The sequence below is a fragment of the Sinocyclocheilus anshuiensis genome, unplaced genomic scaffold (genome assembly GCF_001515605.1).
Source record: "Sinocyclocheilus anshuiensis isolate Anshui unplaced genomic scaffold, SAMN03320099.WGS_v1.1 scaffold2329, whole genome shotgun sequence".
NCBI lineage: Eukaryota > Metazoa > Chordata > Actinopteri > Cypriniformes > Cyprinidae > Sinocyclocheilus > Sinocyclocheilus anshuiensis.
Window position 1 is genome coordinate 256,076 of NW_015552527.1, and position 16,584 is coordinate 272,659.

The 16,584-nt window shown below is 37.1% G+C and overlaps 1 protein-coding gene across 1 annotated transcript in view; it reads right to left on the reverse strand.

The window, feature by feature from the left end:
- Window positions 1-3,966: 3,966 nt before the first annotated feature.
- LOC107663569 (gamma-aminobutyric acid receptor subunit pi-like) overlaps window positions 3,967-16,584 on the reverse strand; it is a 43,459-nt gene continuing 30,841 nt past the window's right edge. The window contains exons 5-10 of the mRNA XM_016453807.1: window positions 15,974-16,191; window positions 12,631-12,713; window positions 10,883-11,020; window positions 9,603-9,755; window positions 6,514-6,707; window positions 3,967-5,054 (exon numbers count right to left, since the gene is read on the reverse strand). Coding sequence (XP_016309293.1) covers window positions 4,698-5,054; window positions 6,514-6,707; window positions 9,603-9,755; window positions 10,883-11,020; window positions 12,631-12,713; window positions 15,974-16,191 — 1,143 coding nt within the window. The 3' untranslated portion in view covers window positions 3,967-4,697. The remainder of the gene's footprint in view (window positions 5,055-6,513; window positions 6,708-9,602; window positions 9,756-10,882; window positions 11,021-12,630; window positions 12,714-15,973; window positions 16,192-16,584) is intronic.

Below are 16,584 nucleotides of genomic sequence, written 5' to 3' on the forward strand. Positions count from 1 at the left end.
TATATAAAATTTCAGTTAACATTTATTTCAAGTAGGCCTACTGAATTTTTTTTTTATTTTTTATGGTGTTAGTTTTAGTTAATGATTAATAAGCCTGATATGCATATACAGTAAATGACGAGTTATTGCATAAATTCTCAACTTGGCAAATTAAAAACAACCTACGAATAAACACAAAGAAGTCTCATAAATGCAAATTTACATCAATATTAATGTATTATTACACTGAATATTACCCTAAAGTGGTAAAGAAACATGCATTAAATGGAAAATCAAGCACTTTGTAGTATTAAACTTTGAACGGAAGGCATTCGACGTGAAATTAAGGATCCGACTGCATGACGAAGGCAAACGCTCAAAACATCTAAATGAAGCCAATTCAAAGTTACAAAAATAGCAGATCTATTTGAGAGCATCAACAATCCCAAATAAAAAACAGTTTTAAAAACCTAACCGAGGTCCAGAGAGGAAAATTCATCCATTCATAAAATACATCAGTTTTAATATTATATTTAAAACCATAACCCAAAGTGTTCAATCCAGTTCAGTACGGGCCGCTGTCACTGAATCCAAGAGCTTTAATGCACAGATTCACGTCCCAAAAAATTCAATGTTTCCAGACAGTTTAGCATCAGACGCCACACGCAGTCCATGGCCTTTGGTCCGGTCCGTATCCGTCCTGTATAGAGTCCACAAAGACCTCTGAATCATTAAAGCCAAGTCATATAAAGAGTTTACATGGCCCCTGCAATCCATCGATAATGTGCAAGAAAGTGGCCGAGGCCGGAGGATTTATGGAAGCAATAAACTGGTAGCAATGGCTTCTTTCTGCCCTCAACACCGTAACTCAAACTCGAAAACCACAGACACACGAGGAAGACACGTTAGAGGCATTACAGTGTGGAAAACACGGACACAAGTGAATAAAAACAGACTAAAGGAGAGCAGTCGCTGTGCTTAAAGGGATAGTTCACCTAAAAATCACTATTTACTGACCCTCATGTTTCCAACAGCTCTCAAACCTCGTTCACACTTGTGTTTAGATGTCAAGTAGGGCTGCAACACACAATTATTTTGATCATCGATTAATCTAACGATTATTAGAAGGATTAATCAACTAATCGTCATGTATTTCACTGATTAATCAGTAGGCTTTGATCGATTATTCCGTTTTTGCAATTCGCTAAAATATTGAGTTATATTGCACATATTCTATACATATTTATATAGAGCTGCATGATAGTAGAAAATCAAGTTGTATTTCTAACTGAAAGCGACACACACTGTTTCTTCATGTTTAATGCTGTAAAGTTGCTTGCTTTAAAACAGTCTACTGTATAAAGTGTTGTATAAATAAAGGCGACAAATCAACAACAAACGTGCACTATATATGATGCTTTCTTAACTGCTGCTTTCTCACCGCTGTCATTTTTGCTGTGTTTATTTTGTTATTGAAAGGAAACGAGCAAGAAAAACAGTAAACTGCAAGTAAGAATGCAAAAGAACTTCGCTGTCAGTATATCAGGGCCTTTACACATGACAGCATTTTTATTTTTTATTTTTTTAAAACATTTCCACACTCTACTGGTTCGGCTTTCTTATGCATGTCTAATAAGCGTGTTTACTTCTACTGGATTGCATGCGGGAGGGCTGAATTACAGTCTTGCGCTACAGCGTCACACAGGTCAAACCTCATTATTGCAGGCCCCTACATTAGGTCATATGAGATCAATCGACTATTCGACAACAAAAATATTTTATGATCGACATTGTCAATAATATCGACTAATTATTTCAGCCCAAACATCAAGGACGAGACACACAGATTATGTAAAACCTGCCATCATATTTGAATTGACCGCAAACGCAAATGAGATTGGAACAGTCACAGAGGTTTTCAATGAACGTGAGGGTGAGTAAACGACATTGCTGTCCTCTTTGAACGAACTACACCTTTAGGATATCAACTTGTTAGGCCCTTTTTGATAATATTTTTCAGCATTTTAACAACTCCCAGCCGATAATGATGAACACACACAAATCCACATAAATCATATTCACTGACAGTTTCCAACAATCACATTCACACACGTTCAAATACTAAAATTCGCCCCATTTTTTCTGTGATATAACCTACAGTGATTGAGGATGTTAAAGTCAACATATGTGAAGGGTGAAGGTTGAAGGTCAAATTCATCCTCCATCCATTTTTTTTTCCAGCTGAACCTCTTTGAGATGAATTATCTGCTTGAAGTCCCCTGAGATTTAATTACATTTATTAATAATTTAATATTTCAATAATTTAACAACACATTTGCATGTTCATGGTTCTCTGATGTTGGTTAATAGTCACAAGACATGCAGGTAAACTAATATTTAATTTCCTAGTAAGTGTTTTATATTTATTGTTTTATTTTCAAATTATTTATCCATTTTTATTTGACATTTTTATGATTGCATTAATTACTGTATTAGTTTGAGAAACTCTGCTCCAGAGGATCTCCTTGTATACCAGCCGTGAGGCTTCTTTATCAAATCCATCATTATTTGCTATTTTTGCTGTAACCTCTATTATATTAACATTTACCAGTATTAAATGTTAATTATGACAAATATATCAGAAAGGCTGCGTTAGCTAGAACAGCAGCCTAAAACAACAACTAAATACTTGACTACTGGTTAAGATTAACATTATCCAACAGTCTACAGCCTAGATGACTTCAATGGAAAAGTTGACTGAATTTCAATTTCATGTTGACTTTAAAGGGGTCATATGATGCGATTTAAATTTTTCCTTTCTCTTTGGAGTGTTACAAGCTCTTGGTGCATAAAGAAGATCTGTAAAGTTGCAAAGACTAAAGTCTCAAATCCAAAGAGATATTCTTTATAAAAGTTAAGAGTCAGCCACACCTACCTAAAACGGCTCGTTCTAACACGCCCCCACATGTCTACGTCACTATCTGGGAAGATTTGCATAACACCGCCCAAATGTTCACGCAAAGAAAGAAGGCGTAACTTTTATTCTCGCTGTAGTATTGTTGTTGCTGCCGCCATGTTGTGGAGACTGTTCTTTTTAGCAACATCATATGACCCCTTTAAGATCTAGTCTGCTCATCCTCAGCCACATGTGAAGTCAAAATCAGGTTTCCAGTAATCTGATGCTAAAATTCACATGCATTTTCCTCAGTTTATCTTTAATTATTCAGAAGATTTAATCATGGGAACCATTGTGGAGGTCCAGGGTTGAATAGCCATCATCAGCCACAACAAACTTCCAACTTGACGATGACGCTATCAGTGAGATTCATATATGGGACAATAAGGATACTGATCACGTCTCCTCACTATGTTCAATGCAAGTTAATCTCTGTCAACAGCATCTGTAGCACATCAACGCTGGTAAATACTCCAACTTTTAAAAAATAAACATATGGAAGTTTCCATACAGAAAAAGCGACTCACAGGTATGTACTGAGTAATTCAAAAAGTTGGCATTTAGGCTTTTAAATGCTGCTCAGTTTACTGCCATTGTAAGTGCTATGGTAAATGTAGTAATGGAGATTATAGCACAAATGCTGATTATAGATCTATAGTATTGGCATCATTCTGAATAATCGGCTGTCGGTATCAGTATTTGTATTGGTATTGGCAGATATCATTCTGAATAATCGGCTGTCGGTATCAGTATCGGTAGAGATCATTCTGAATAATAAGCTATTGTTATCGGCAGATATCATTCTGAATAATTGCCTATCAGTATTTGTATCGGTATTGGCAGATATCATTCTGAATAATCAGCTATCGGTATTGGCAGAAATCATTCTGAATAATCGTATTGGCATATATCATTCTGAATAATTGACTACTGGTATCGGCAGATATCATTCTGTATAATTGTCTATCAGTATTTGTATCGGTATTGGTAGATATCATTCTGAATAATTGACTATTGGTATCGACAGATATCATTCTGAATAATCGTCTATCAGTATCGGCAGATATCATTCTGAATAATTGGCTATCAGTATTTGTATCGGTATTGGCAGATATCATTCTGAATAATCGGCTATTTTTATCGGCAGATATCATATATTCTTTATATATTATATATTCTATATAATCGGATATTAGTATCAGCATCAGCAGATATCATTCTGAATAATTGCCTATCAGTATTTGTATCGGTATTGGCAGATACCATTCTGAATAATCGGCTATTGGTATCGGCAGATATCATTCTATATAATTGGATATTAGTATCAGCAGATCTCATTCTGAATAATCGGTATCGGCAGAAATCATTCTGAATAATCGGTATTGGCAGATATAATTCGGGAATAATTGACTATTGGTATCGGCAGATATCATTCTATATAATCGGATATTAGTATCAGCAGATCTCATTCTGAATAATCGGCTATCGGTATCTGCAGACATCATTCTGAATAATCAGTACTGAGAGATATCATTCTAAATTATCTATTACCGGTATCAGCAAATTTCATTCTGAATAATCAGCTATCGTAACGGCAAACATCATTCTGTATAATCAACTATTGGTATCTGCTAAGAAATGTAGTATCGGTGCAACCCTAATTATTCTCCTTCTCTGTTGAGTCTCTGCTGGTCTTTCAGACACACACGCACACACTGTAGTACTTACTAACACACAGAAATGATTCAACACGATGCGCTGGTTAAAAGTACAGGTAGTAGGTCCAGTAGAGCAGATTAACGATGATGAACGACAGTGGGAAGGTTAACCGCGAGTAGTTGTCTATATAATGTGGGTTTTCCACATGACAGCAGTTGATGGATCTCAGGATCTTTCTCAGGACGGAGATGTTTTTGGCACAGCGGCTAAAGAGCTCCGACGGGACCTCGGCGGTCTTGGGTTCACTGGCGGTCGGGCTGGAGGGTGTGAGGCCAGGCTCTCCGGCGGCGGTGGGCGCGGGTGCTGGAGCGTCTTTGCGCCGCTTTAGCCGTGAAGAATTGCTGGCGATGGTGGTGACGATGCCGTTCATCTCCTCGCACTCGTGCATGTGATGACCGTACTAACAGAGAAAACACGGAGACGAGATAAAATGAGCAATGAAATTTAACATGAAATTTAATAAGACTATAAGTATGTTGAGATGAACAATAAACGATTACAGTGATGATGATGATGACGATGACAATAACAATAATGCCTATAATTTACATTTTATTATGAAATTATGAATGTTTGTAAAGGGACTTTAATGAAAATTTGCTGTTAATTTTCTCTCCCTCAGGCCATCCAAGATGTAAGTGACTTTTTTTCTTCAGCAGAACAGTAAAGACGATTTTTAGCTGAAACTGTGGTCCTTGGTGATTCAGTAAATGCAAGTTAGTGGCTGTCCATCTTTGAGAATAGAATTAACACAAAATTAATAGCCATGGCTCCTGACAATATATTGAGGTCTTATGAAGCTAAATGATCGGTCTGTGCAAGAAACTTAATATTATTTACAACATTATCGCCTGTAATCCAGAGCCTCAGGCAAAGTGATGTCCGGTTCTCGAACGAATCATTCTTTTGAACCGTTTTTTTTTTTTTGTTTTTGTGACCTACTTGAACCAGTTCATCAAATCCGACTGAACCATCTGAAACAGTTCACGGCTCAAGTTATTCAATTAAAACTCACTTTCAGAAGCCTGACACTCACTCCAACTGGAAATGAGCCGAAATAGCAGTGTATCTGATCCTGTGATGAATGAATCATTCAGCGCTCCAGTTCCTCCAACAGTCACTGAACTGAGGAAACAGTTTCGACTCAGACCAAAGACTGATGAGCCGCTGATATGCACATGCGTGAACCCAGCACTCGAATGAAGGGGCGAAATTAAAGTTTTTGAATTTTCTCTTTATGTTAAAAGATGAGCTGATGAAGACAAGTTTATTTACTTTATATGCTTTAGACAAGTAAAACATCTACACTTCACATCATTATTGGGTGCTTTAATAATATAATTGAGTATACGTTACATCATTGCATAATTACATAAACGAACTAGTGAAATTAACCAGTTCATTGAAACGAACTGTCCAAAAGGACCAGTTCGCAGAAAAGAATCATATTTTCCCATTTGCCTGAGGCTCTGGATTACAGGTAATAATGTTGTAAATAATGTTCAGTTTCTTGCACAGACCAATTGTTTCGCTTCATAAAACCTCAATATATCGTCAGGAGACACTGGGATTAACTTTGCGTTCCTTGATATGCTTTTTTTATTCTCAAAGACGGGCAGCTGGTGAGTTGCATTTTATGAATCACCAACCACGGTTTCAGCTAAACATCTTTTTTACTGTTCTACTATAAAAAACGTCACCTACATCTTGCATGGCCTGAGGGTGAGTAAATTTTAATTTTTGGGTGAACTATCCCTTTAAGATTCAAAGTACAGTATGGGCAATAATAATGATGCTTACCTTAGAAAACAGCACAGATGATGATGAACACTATGATGATGATGATGATCCTGTCTTACCATGAGTGCGTTCTTGTAGTCGGGATGCTGTAGCGTGCAGAAGTGGGCCACGGCATACTCTATCAGCGCTCCAAAGATGAAGCTGAAGCAGATGCCCAGGTACACATCGATGGCCTTGATGAAACAGTTGGCATTGGGCAGAGACGTCCGCGCGCCCATCATCAGCGTGGTCATTGTCAGGACGGTCGTAACACCTTTAACATGTACCAATAACACACATGCTCAGCTGAAACACTCATTTGCCCAGCTCTAAACTGTCACAAGGAAATCAGCTTCTGCAGTTATTATATTGGTTGTTAGGATGTTCTGTGTAGTTAGTTACTACACTGAAAAAAATGGTGTAGATTTACTATGAAACCATTTTCACTCTGAAATTGTTACTACATTTTTACAAAGAACTGACAAGTAGAACATTGAATTTGATGAACTAGAAATTTTGAAGTAGAAAGCCTGAAATAGTATTTTCTTTTAAAGCCGACTCCAATAATCTTTGTTTCATTTACAACTAAAAAAAAATTAATAAAATGTTTACCATGTATACGGTTGCTAATGTGTTTTTGTTGGTTGCTATGTGGTTGTTAGGATGTTTATGGGTGGTTGATAAGGTGTTCTGGGTTGTTGCTTGGAAGTTATGAATGGTTACTATGTAGTTGCCAAGGTGTTCTTGGTGGTTGCTATGTAGTTGCTAGGATGTTCTTGGTGGTTGCTATGTAGTTTTGAATGTGTTCTTGCTATGTGGTTGCTATGATGTAATGGGTGGTTTCTATGTGGTTCCTAAGGTGTTTTTGGTGGTTGCCATGTAGTTGTGGTTTTTGGAGGTTTCTGTGTAGTTTCTAAAATGTTATGGATTGTTACTATGTGGTTGATATGATGTTCTGGGTGGTTTCTATGTGGTTGCTAGGATGTTCTGGGGGGTTACTATATGGCTGTGAAGGTGTTGGTTGCTAGGATGTTCTGGGTGGTTACTATGTGGTTGCCAAGATTGTGGTTGCTAAGATGTTCTAGATGGTTACTATATGGTTGCTAAGGTGTTGGTTGCTAGGATGTTGTAGGTGGTTACTATGTGATTGCCAAAGTGTTGGTTACTATGTGGTTGCCAAGGTGTTGGTTGCTAGGATGATCTGGGAGGTTACTATGTGGTTGCCAAGGTGTTGGTTGCTAGGATGTTATGGATAGTTACTATATGGTTGCCAAGGTGTTGGTTGCTAGGATGTTCTAGGTGATTACTAAGTGATTGTCAAGGTGTTGGTTACTATGTGGTTGCCAAGGTGTTTGTTACTAGGATGCTATGGATAGTTACTTTATGGTTACCAAGGTGTTGGTTGCTAGGATGTTCTAGGTGGTTACTATGTGGTTGCCAATGTGTTGGTTGTTAGGATGTTCTGGTTGGTTACTATGTGGTTGCCAAGGTGTTGGTTGCTAAGATGTTCTGGATGGTTACTATATGGTTGCCAAGGTGTTGGTTGATAGGATGATCTAGTTGGTTACTATATGGTTGCCAAGGTGTTGACTGCTAAGATGTTATGGACAGTTACTATATGGTTGCCAAGGTGTTGGTTGCTAGGATGTTCTAGGTTATTGCTATGTGATTGCCAAGGTGTTTGTTGCTAGGATGTTCTGGGTGGTTACTATATGGTTACCAAGGTGTTGGTTGCTAGGATGTTCTGGGTGGTTACTATATGGTTGCCAAGGTGTTGGTTGCTAGGATGTTCTGGGTAGTTACTATATGGTTACCAAGGTGTTGGTTACTAGGATGTTCAGGGTGGTTACAATATGGTTGTCAAGGTGTTGGTTGCTAGGATGTTATGGACAGTTACTATATGGTCGCCAAGGTGTTGGTTGCTAGGATGTTCTAGGTGGTTACTATGTGGTTGCTAAGGTGTTCTGAGTTGTTGCTAGGATGTTCTGGGTTGGTACTATGTGGTTGCTAAGATGTTGGTTGCGCTAGGATGTTATGGATAGTTACTATATGGTTACCAAGGTGTTGGTTACTAGGATGTTCAGGGTGGTTACAATATGGTTGTCAAGGTGTTGGTTGCTAGGATGTTATGGACAGTTACTATATGGTCGCCAAGGTGTTGGTTGCTAGGATGTTCTAGGTGGTTACTATGTGGTTGCCAATGTGTTGGTTGTTAGGATGTTCTGGTTGGTTACTATGTGGTTGCCAAGGTGTTGGTTGCTAAGATGTTCTGGATGGTTACTATATGGTTGCCAAGGTGTTGGTTGATAGTATGATCTAGTTGGTTACTATATGGTTGCCAAGGTGTTGGCTGCTAGGATGTTATGGATAGTTACTATATGGTTACCAAGGTGTTGGCTGCTAGGATGTTTGGGATAGTTACTATATGGTTGCCAAGGTGTTGGTTATGGATGGTTACTATATGGTTGCCACGGTGTTGGCTGCTAGGATGTTATGGATAGTTACTATATGGTTGCCAAGGTGTTGGTTGATAGGATGATCTAGTTGGTTACTATATGGTTGCCAAGGTGTTGGTTGCTAGGATGTTCTAGGTGGTTACTATGTGGTTGCCAAGGTGTTGGTTGCTAAGATGTTCTGGATGGTTACTATATGGTTGCCAAGGTGTTGGTTGATAGGATGATCTAGTTGGTTACTATATGGTTGCCAAGGTGTTGGCTGCTAGGATGTTATGGATAGTTACTATATGGTTGCCAAGGTGTTGGCTGCTAGGATGTTATGGATAGTTACTATATGGTTGCCAAGGTGTTGGCTGCTAGGATGTTATGGATAGTTACTATATGGTTGCCAAGGTGTTGGCTGCTAGGATGTTATGGATAGTTACTATATGGTTGCCAAGGTGTTGGCTGCTAGGATGTTATGGATAGTTACTATATGGTTGCCAAGGTGTTGGCTGCTAGGATGTTATGGATAGTTACTATATGGTTGCCAAGGTGTTGGCTGCTAGGATGTTATGGATAGTTACTATATGGTTGCCAAGGTGTTGGCTGCTAGGATGTTATGGATAGTTACTATATGGTTACCAAGGTGTTGGTTGCTAGGAATTTTCGGGTGGTTACTAAATCAACATATTTTGTTTTTCCTAAGAATGAAATGAAACACATTACTGTACCTATGCAGATGCGAGCGGGGACGGATGATTGGCTGATCCAGAAAGAGACCCAGGACAGAACCACCAGCAGGCTGGACGGCACGTATGTCTCCAGGATGAAGTACAGGATGCTCCTCTTCAGCTCGAAATGAAAGATCAGCTTGGGATAATTTCCTGGGAAGAGAATCAGAGTCCTTTCATAGGGATATAAAACATTGATGCTGTGCGTCCAAGTAAAAAGTCTTCAAGACTATCAATAAATCAAAAATAAGGAGTTATTGGAGTGGTTTTTATGGCTACGTACACACTGTAAGGTTTCAGGAGTGACAACCATATTATTATTATTACAGTTTCATGTGTGTATGGAACAGAATTTACTCTCGAAACTGCGATGATTGACACCATAGCAACGTTTTGCCATCTCACGCTTTCGGTATCTGCTATTTTAACCGAAGTGATAATACAGCGACCAAAGACTCATTATGTTTGTCGATTTTAACTAAACCACCGTCAACAGAGGCGTCATGTTTCCTTTATGTTTGGAAGGCTACTTAGCAGAGTGTGCTCTTGAAGGGTTGCCATGTCCACTTATTATAAGCGATGCTTATTAATTGTCTTTGGGCTTGTTGTTCAGGCTTGGCTCATTAAGCGATCCAGTTTACAGAGTTAATAAGATAGGCAGCTGCAGGTCGCGATATTTTGTCATGTGACTTATTTCCAAGATAAAGCATCTGGATTTTAGTTTATTATGGGCCTGTTCTTATTTGATGTCTTTTTTTTTCCTAGTAAGATCTGGCAACACTAATGAATCAAAACATATCCTGTGATTTCTTACACAGCACATACAGAAAACACGCAACTCTGATACGCGTTTAAATACGTCATTAACAACTATTGTTCAATTCGGTTTCCGAACACACTGCATAGAATTTCTGTATATGTGGTTGTCACTACCTGCATTTTTCAGGAGACAATTCGATTGTAAAATGCGTTTGTCACTCCCGTAAATTACTGAACTGTGTGTACAGAACAGGATCAAGCACTAAAAGGTGAATTTACACCCAAATTTAGCTGCAGTGTGTATGTATCCCACTCTTAAAATTACAGGAATGATGGTCACTTTGAAATACGAGAGAAAATTATTGTTCCGGAGTCACTCCTGAACTCACAAAGCAATCTGCCATAAACATAGTAATTTCAGTGCCATTTCTGATGAAACAGGTTTTATTATCAGGTATCTTTTAATAAGCCGCTTCACAGGCGTTAGATGTTGACTGCGGTGTGTTTGCGGTCTTGTGTACCTGTCTCATATACGGCCTCAGACACTGAGGTGTAATGATCTTCTACGGTGAACTGAGCCAGTTTCAGCGTGTCCAAACCGCTCACAGAGTCGTTCCCACGCGCCCAGTAAAACATCACGTCATTGATGTTATAACCCCCTGTGAACAGACAAACAGAGATCAACACAAGCACACTCAATTCTGACATTATCAGTCTGGGCCACATTCAGACATGGGAAATAAATCAGTCTCTTCTGCTCACCAAGGCTGCACTTATTGGTCAAAAATACAGTAAAAATTGTGAAATATTATTAGAATTTAAATGAAATGTTTTCTATATGAATATATAGTAAAATGTAATTTATTCCTGTGATGCGCAGCTGAATTTTCAGCATCATTACTCCAGTCTTCAGTGTCACATGATCTTCAGAAATCATTCTAATATGCTGATTTGCTGCTCGAGAAACATTTCTGATTATTATCAATGTTGAAAACAGTTATGCTGCACAATATTTTTGTGGAAACTGTGATGCATTTTATTTTTCAGGATCCACAGATGAACAGAAAGTTCAAAAGAACAGCATTTATTTGAAACAGGAATCTTTTGCGACATTATAAATGTCTTTGCTGACACTTTTGATCAATTTAAAAGTATTAATAAAAAAAAATAAAAATAAACTTTTGAACACTAGTGTATTTGTTTAAATATTAATCAATTCTCACATTTACTTGGATCAGTGAAAACAAAAATTCACATGTTAATGCTAAAGCAAACATCTAAGACTAGAAGTACAATGTTTTTGTGCTTTCATGTAAAAAAAACAACAACAACAGATTAAATAATATTATGAAATTGCTTATGATGTAATTATGAACAAGAGAAAATAATTTGATGCACACAAGTCAGTTCTGGAGTGATCTGATATGGGACACACTGCGAAGAAATGGTGAATGCAGTCTAATTAATTTATATTTATTTACAAATGTACAAATATTTTGATGAGTAGGTGACTATATCAGATAAATGGCCACATGTATTGGTGTGTAATATCAGTATGTGTCCTCTTGGTGGCGCTGAGTGACAGTAATCAGATCAGTAATCTCGGCACATGACGGAGGAAGAGAGAGAGGAGTGTTTATGACAGTCTCACAACATACAGTAAACCGCGATTGAGAAAGACTTCGCAATTAAAACATGCAATATGCTGCACTGCAGAAACAACAGCAGGGAGCGGGTTCTGTGTTTATGTGTTTCACTGCATGGCACGCGAATATAATGTCTAGATGAAAGGCCATAATTCAAAATAACTGCACATTATGTTCATATTATGCAAATAATTTTTTTTAGAAAACGTTCAAAAATTTAAATTTGAGGCAAAACTGTCATGAAAATAATGTCACAATGCAAAACAAAAAAACTCTTAAAGTTCCTGCTGTTTGTGCATGTAAAATGCATCAAGAAACCTTATTTCATCTTTTCATTTTTGGAGTGCAATACGACAGGAGACATCTTGGACTGATTTCTGTCTGTCTGTAATATTTATTTATATAAATGATCTTAAGAGATCTGCATTGCATGCAAGTGCATGGAAAGAAAACAGGCGTAATGTGGCATATTTGTGTGCAACCACAACATCTTCTTATAAAATATGAAACAGCGTGAACATTGTGTGAGTACAGATGTCACAAACAAGAGCACAGAAACGTCATCTTGTTGCCAGAGCAACACTCAGGGGAAGCAAAAGCTAGAAATGCGTGTGTTTTCTTACAGCTCTCCAGTTGTAAGGTGCATGTCTGTTTGTCCATGGGATATTTGGTCAGATCCATGTTACAGGCCACAGTCGTGGTGATCCTACAGAGGAAAAACATAAACACTCATAAACACTGACATGTTCTCATCGCTTCTGATATTTAATGAATGGTAAAGAGGCACAGGCTGCAAAACATCCCATTGGTAATCAGTATTTTACGCTTGTTTTCCAGTAGAAATATCTAAATGTCCTTAAACCAAGTGATTAAAAAACTTCCAGGTTTGCTGTGCTTGTTTATAGAGCTGCACAATTTTGGCAAAATGTTTTGATTCTATATGGCTATGTAATAATAATAATAATAATAATAATAATAATAATAATAATAATAAATATATCATAATTGTTATTATTAAATAATTTTTAAAGTTTTTAAAATATAATTTTTTTTCAATTGTTTATTTATTTTAAATGTATTATTATTATTATTATTATTATTATTATTATTATTAATTATAATTATATTTTTACAATTATTATTTATTTTGAATTTATCAATGCTACTACTACTACTACTACTAATAACAAATTATACTTATATATTTATATTATCATTATTATTAATAATGCTAAAATAACCAAATTAATAATAATTTTCTAATTATTTATTTTGTTATTTATTATTGTTAACGATGGCAGGGCAAAACAGACCGTTTCGAAAGCGGAATTACATTTTACCCTACTAGAGTTGATTCCGGAAAGTTATCATATTCATAAGAGCAACAAGTCATTTGCATGTGAAAGTAGAAACACATTCAATTCAGACGAAACTTCTGGGCTGATGCCCACGTTAACTTTCCTCATTAAATGTGTTTGTGGGTCCGACAATATCCTCCACGATGTCATCGCTCATGGCCAGCGCACTCTTAAGCAGTTATGAGCAGCAGGTTGTGTAATATGTCTGAACTCTTATTTTTGTTATCACTATGGCCATTTGACTTATAGCAGTGTCCAGTGTTTCCCATACATTCAGTTATTTATGGCGGCTCGTCACAATATCAAAACTGACCGCCACAAATAGATTTTCCAAAAGGCTTAAGGGCCGTTCACATGTCGCGCCTAAAAACACGTGGAAAACGCCGCTTTCTGCTTTTTTCCCCAAAGCGTTCGGGCGCTTGCGCTCTAGAGGCGTCTGCCGTTGCTAAGCAACCATGACCTGCACACTTCATGAAGACGCGGAAGTTTCAGCAAAGGATAAATGGATTTGCAGCACTAAAAATCGCTTGCAGTAGCCCTGCTACTAAATTTATTTAAAAATGTCTATCCTGTACAGCTATGGTCAGCTGTTCCTTCATCTTGGCTGAGCTTTCAGTGTTGTTACGGGAAAGGATGAAGCTGATTGGCTGGTTCTTGTCACATTCTGAAAAGTTGAAATGTTTTTATTAGAGATGCACCGATCGAATCGGCCGATTTTCCTCATGATCAGCCCGAATCGGTGATCTACTTTCCGATTTCGAGCCGATTTGTTTTGTTACCAGCGGCACAGGCAATAACGTCAGCCGCGCATTCTCGCTCTCTTCTCTCCGATGACCTCTTCTCTTTCACACATGTCTCATTCGCTCCGGTTAAATAGTGCTTGTATTGCGCATTATTTTAGTAATTCCCGCAGGTTTCGCTGATCTATATTAGTGGAGCACACAATCTGCGCTCAGTCTCAAACAGCTTGTGAGCCACAAATACCAAAATGAGTGGCTAAATGCGCTAAAACGTTCAAATACATAAAAAATTATGTCAAAATGCCGGATTTAGCGAGTATCCAGTTAAACACAGTCAGTTTTGGAACGTTAAATAGTTGAGAAAGAGAATGCATGTTGTGTAACAGTATTAAAGGGACTCTTAAAGGGACCGCAGTCCAATATTTATGCTGTCACGTTAATCAAAGAACAAAAGACAAAGAAAATAATTTTCTGCTCTTGACTGAATACGTTTTATAACTTTAATGGTAAGCATTAATCTGTATTTAATTTTTACAATGAAGACTACAGAAATTAAAGTAATCAAATGTAAAATAACACATCCAGTGATAACTTTAATGGTAAGCATTAATCTGTATTTAATTTTTACAATGAAGACTACAGAAATTAAAGTAATCAAATGTAAAATAACACTGGATGTGTTATTTTACATTTGATTACTTTAATTTCTGTAGTATTTCTTACCTGAATAAAAACTTACTTAACCTGAAAAACTTAGTTTCATAGCTCTCTTTATTCTATTGCATTTATTTGTGCTGTTGTTTGCTATTTTTTTTATTTGTTCTTATTTTATTACTGACTTTTTACTTGTGTTTTTTATGAAAATAAAACTTTGCGTTGAAGAAAAGTAGATTTTTGTTTGTATATGCTGTCAATTACAGTTCTTAGAAAGAAAATCGGTATCGGCAGATCACACTAACGAAAAATCGGAAATCGGAATCGGCCAAGAAAATTGCAATCGGTGCAACTCTAGTTTTTATCTGGATGAAATGATGGAAAAAATTAGCGCGTCTGTGTCGCTTTCATTAAGAGCGAGCCTGCCGCGCGTCTACATTTGAAATAACGAACTTGAGCACGCAAGAAACGCGATACGTGAATGGCCCCTTATACTTCCTTGAATAAACTGAGCACTGCACGTTTCAGAATTAAAATGCAGCGCTTGTGTTTTTATATGAATATATCTTTGAAAAGAACCGACCGTCTTCAGAAAAGCTTTGATGTCATTTTCATTTTGTCTTTCCTGTAATGCCTGATAAAGTAGCGTTTGTGAGCGCAGCGCTTATTTGATTACAGCCGTTACCGGGGAAACCGCTATATCTCCCGCTCCAGCAGCGCCTCCTGCTGGCAGAGAATTAATTTGCAGTCTGTGGGGAAACACTGGTGTCTGTCAGCAAACATAAACAAAAAGCATGCTTCAGAACTGTTTTGAGAAGGTGCTTATGTTTTGAGCCATGTATTATTACTCTGAATTAGGCTACTACTACTATTACTATCTTGTACCCTGCAATAATCATTTACTCAAACTCCCTTTTATGAGATCAATGGGGAAAAAAAAAAGAAAATCGGCCAAACATATCGGCCAAAAAATCGGCATCAAATATCGGCCATCGGCTACCCTGATTTCTAAATATCGGCATCGGCAAGTGAAAAACCCATATTGGTCGACCTCTAATATATATATTAGAGGTATATATATATATACATTTTTATTATTATTAATAAATAAAAATCTAAAGATTACTAACTGAAATCAGACTTTTTAACACATCAAGAGAGCTCAACGTTCAGATTCACAGCTATATCTGTGCTACAGACCAGATAAGCCTCACCGGAGTGCATAGAGAACGGTCCCGTTGGGAAAGATCCGGATCAGTCGGTTCTCCACGGTGATGTCGTGGAGGAAGGACTTCTTGGAGTCCACTATAAAGGTGTCTGGGACCCACAGCAGCTCCACCAGTCGCCCGTCCAGACTCAAGCTCTTATTGCCTTCAAACACGAGCCGCTCGTCTGTCCAGCGCTGCCGGAGGAAGATCGTGGCGGTGTAGTCCTACCCATTCAACAACAGCACAGCATCCGTAATGATTTAGCAAACAATACAAACATACTTTTTCACATTTTATGAACAGCACTACATAAACTGTGTGAGATGAGCCAAAGTTTAATACTTTAGATTAGAAATTGGAACAAACCCTTAACTTTAATTACAAGCAATAATAATATTATTACATTTTAACTAGTATTATTTATGTTTAATTATTATGATTATTATTAATAAAAAAAATATTTAAAGTAATAATAATAATAATAATAATAAAACGACTTTTAAATATTGTTTTTAATTATTTATAAGTATTGTATTATTGTTAATATTTTTAATATTTTTTATTTTATTTATAGTATAAAATAAAGAAATTTGCAAAATAATAAATAATACTTTTCA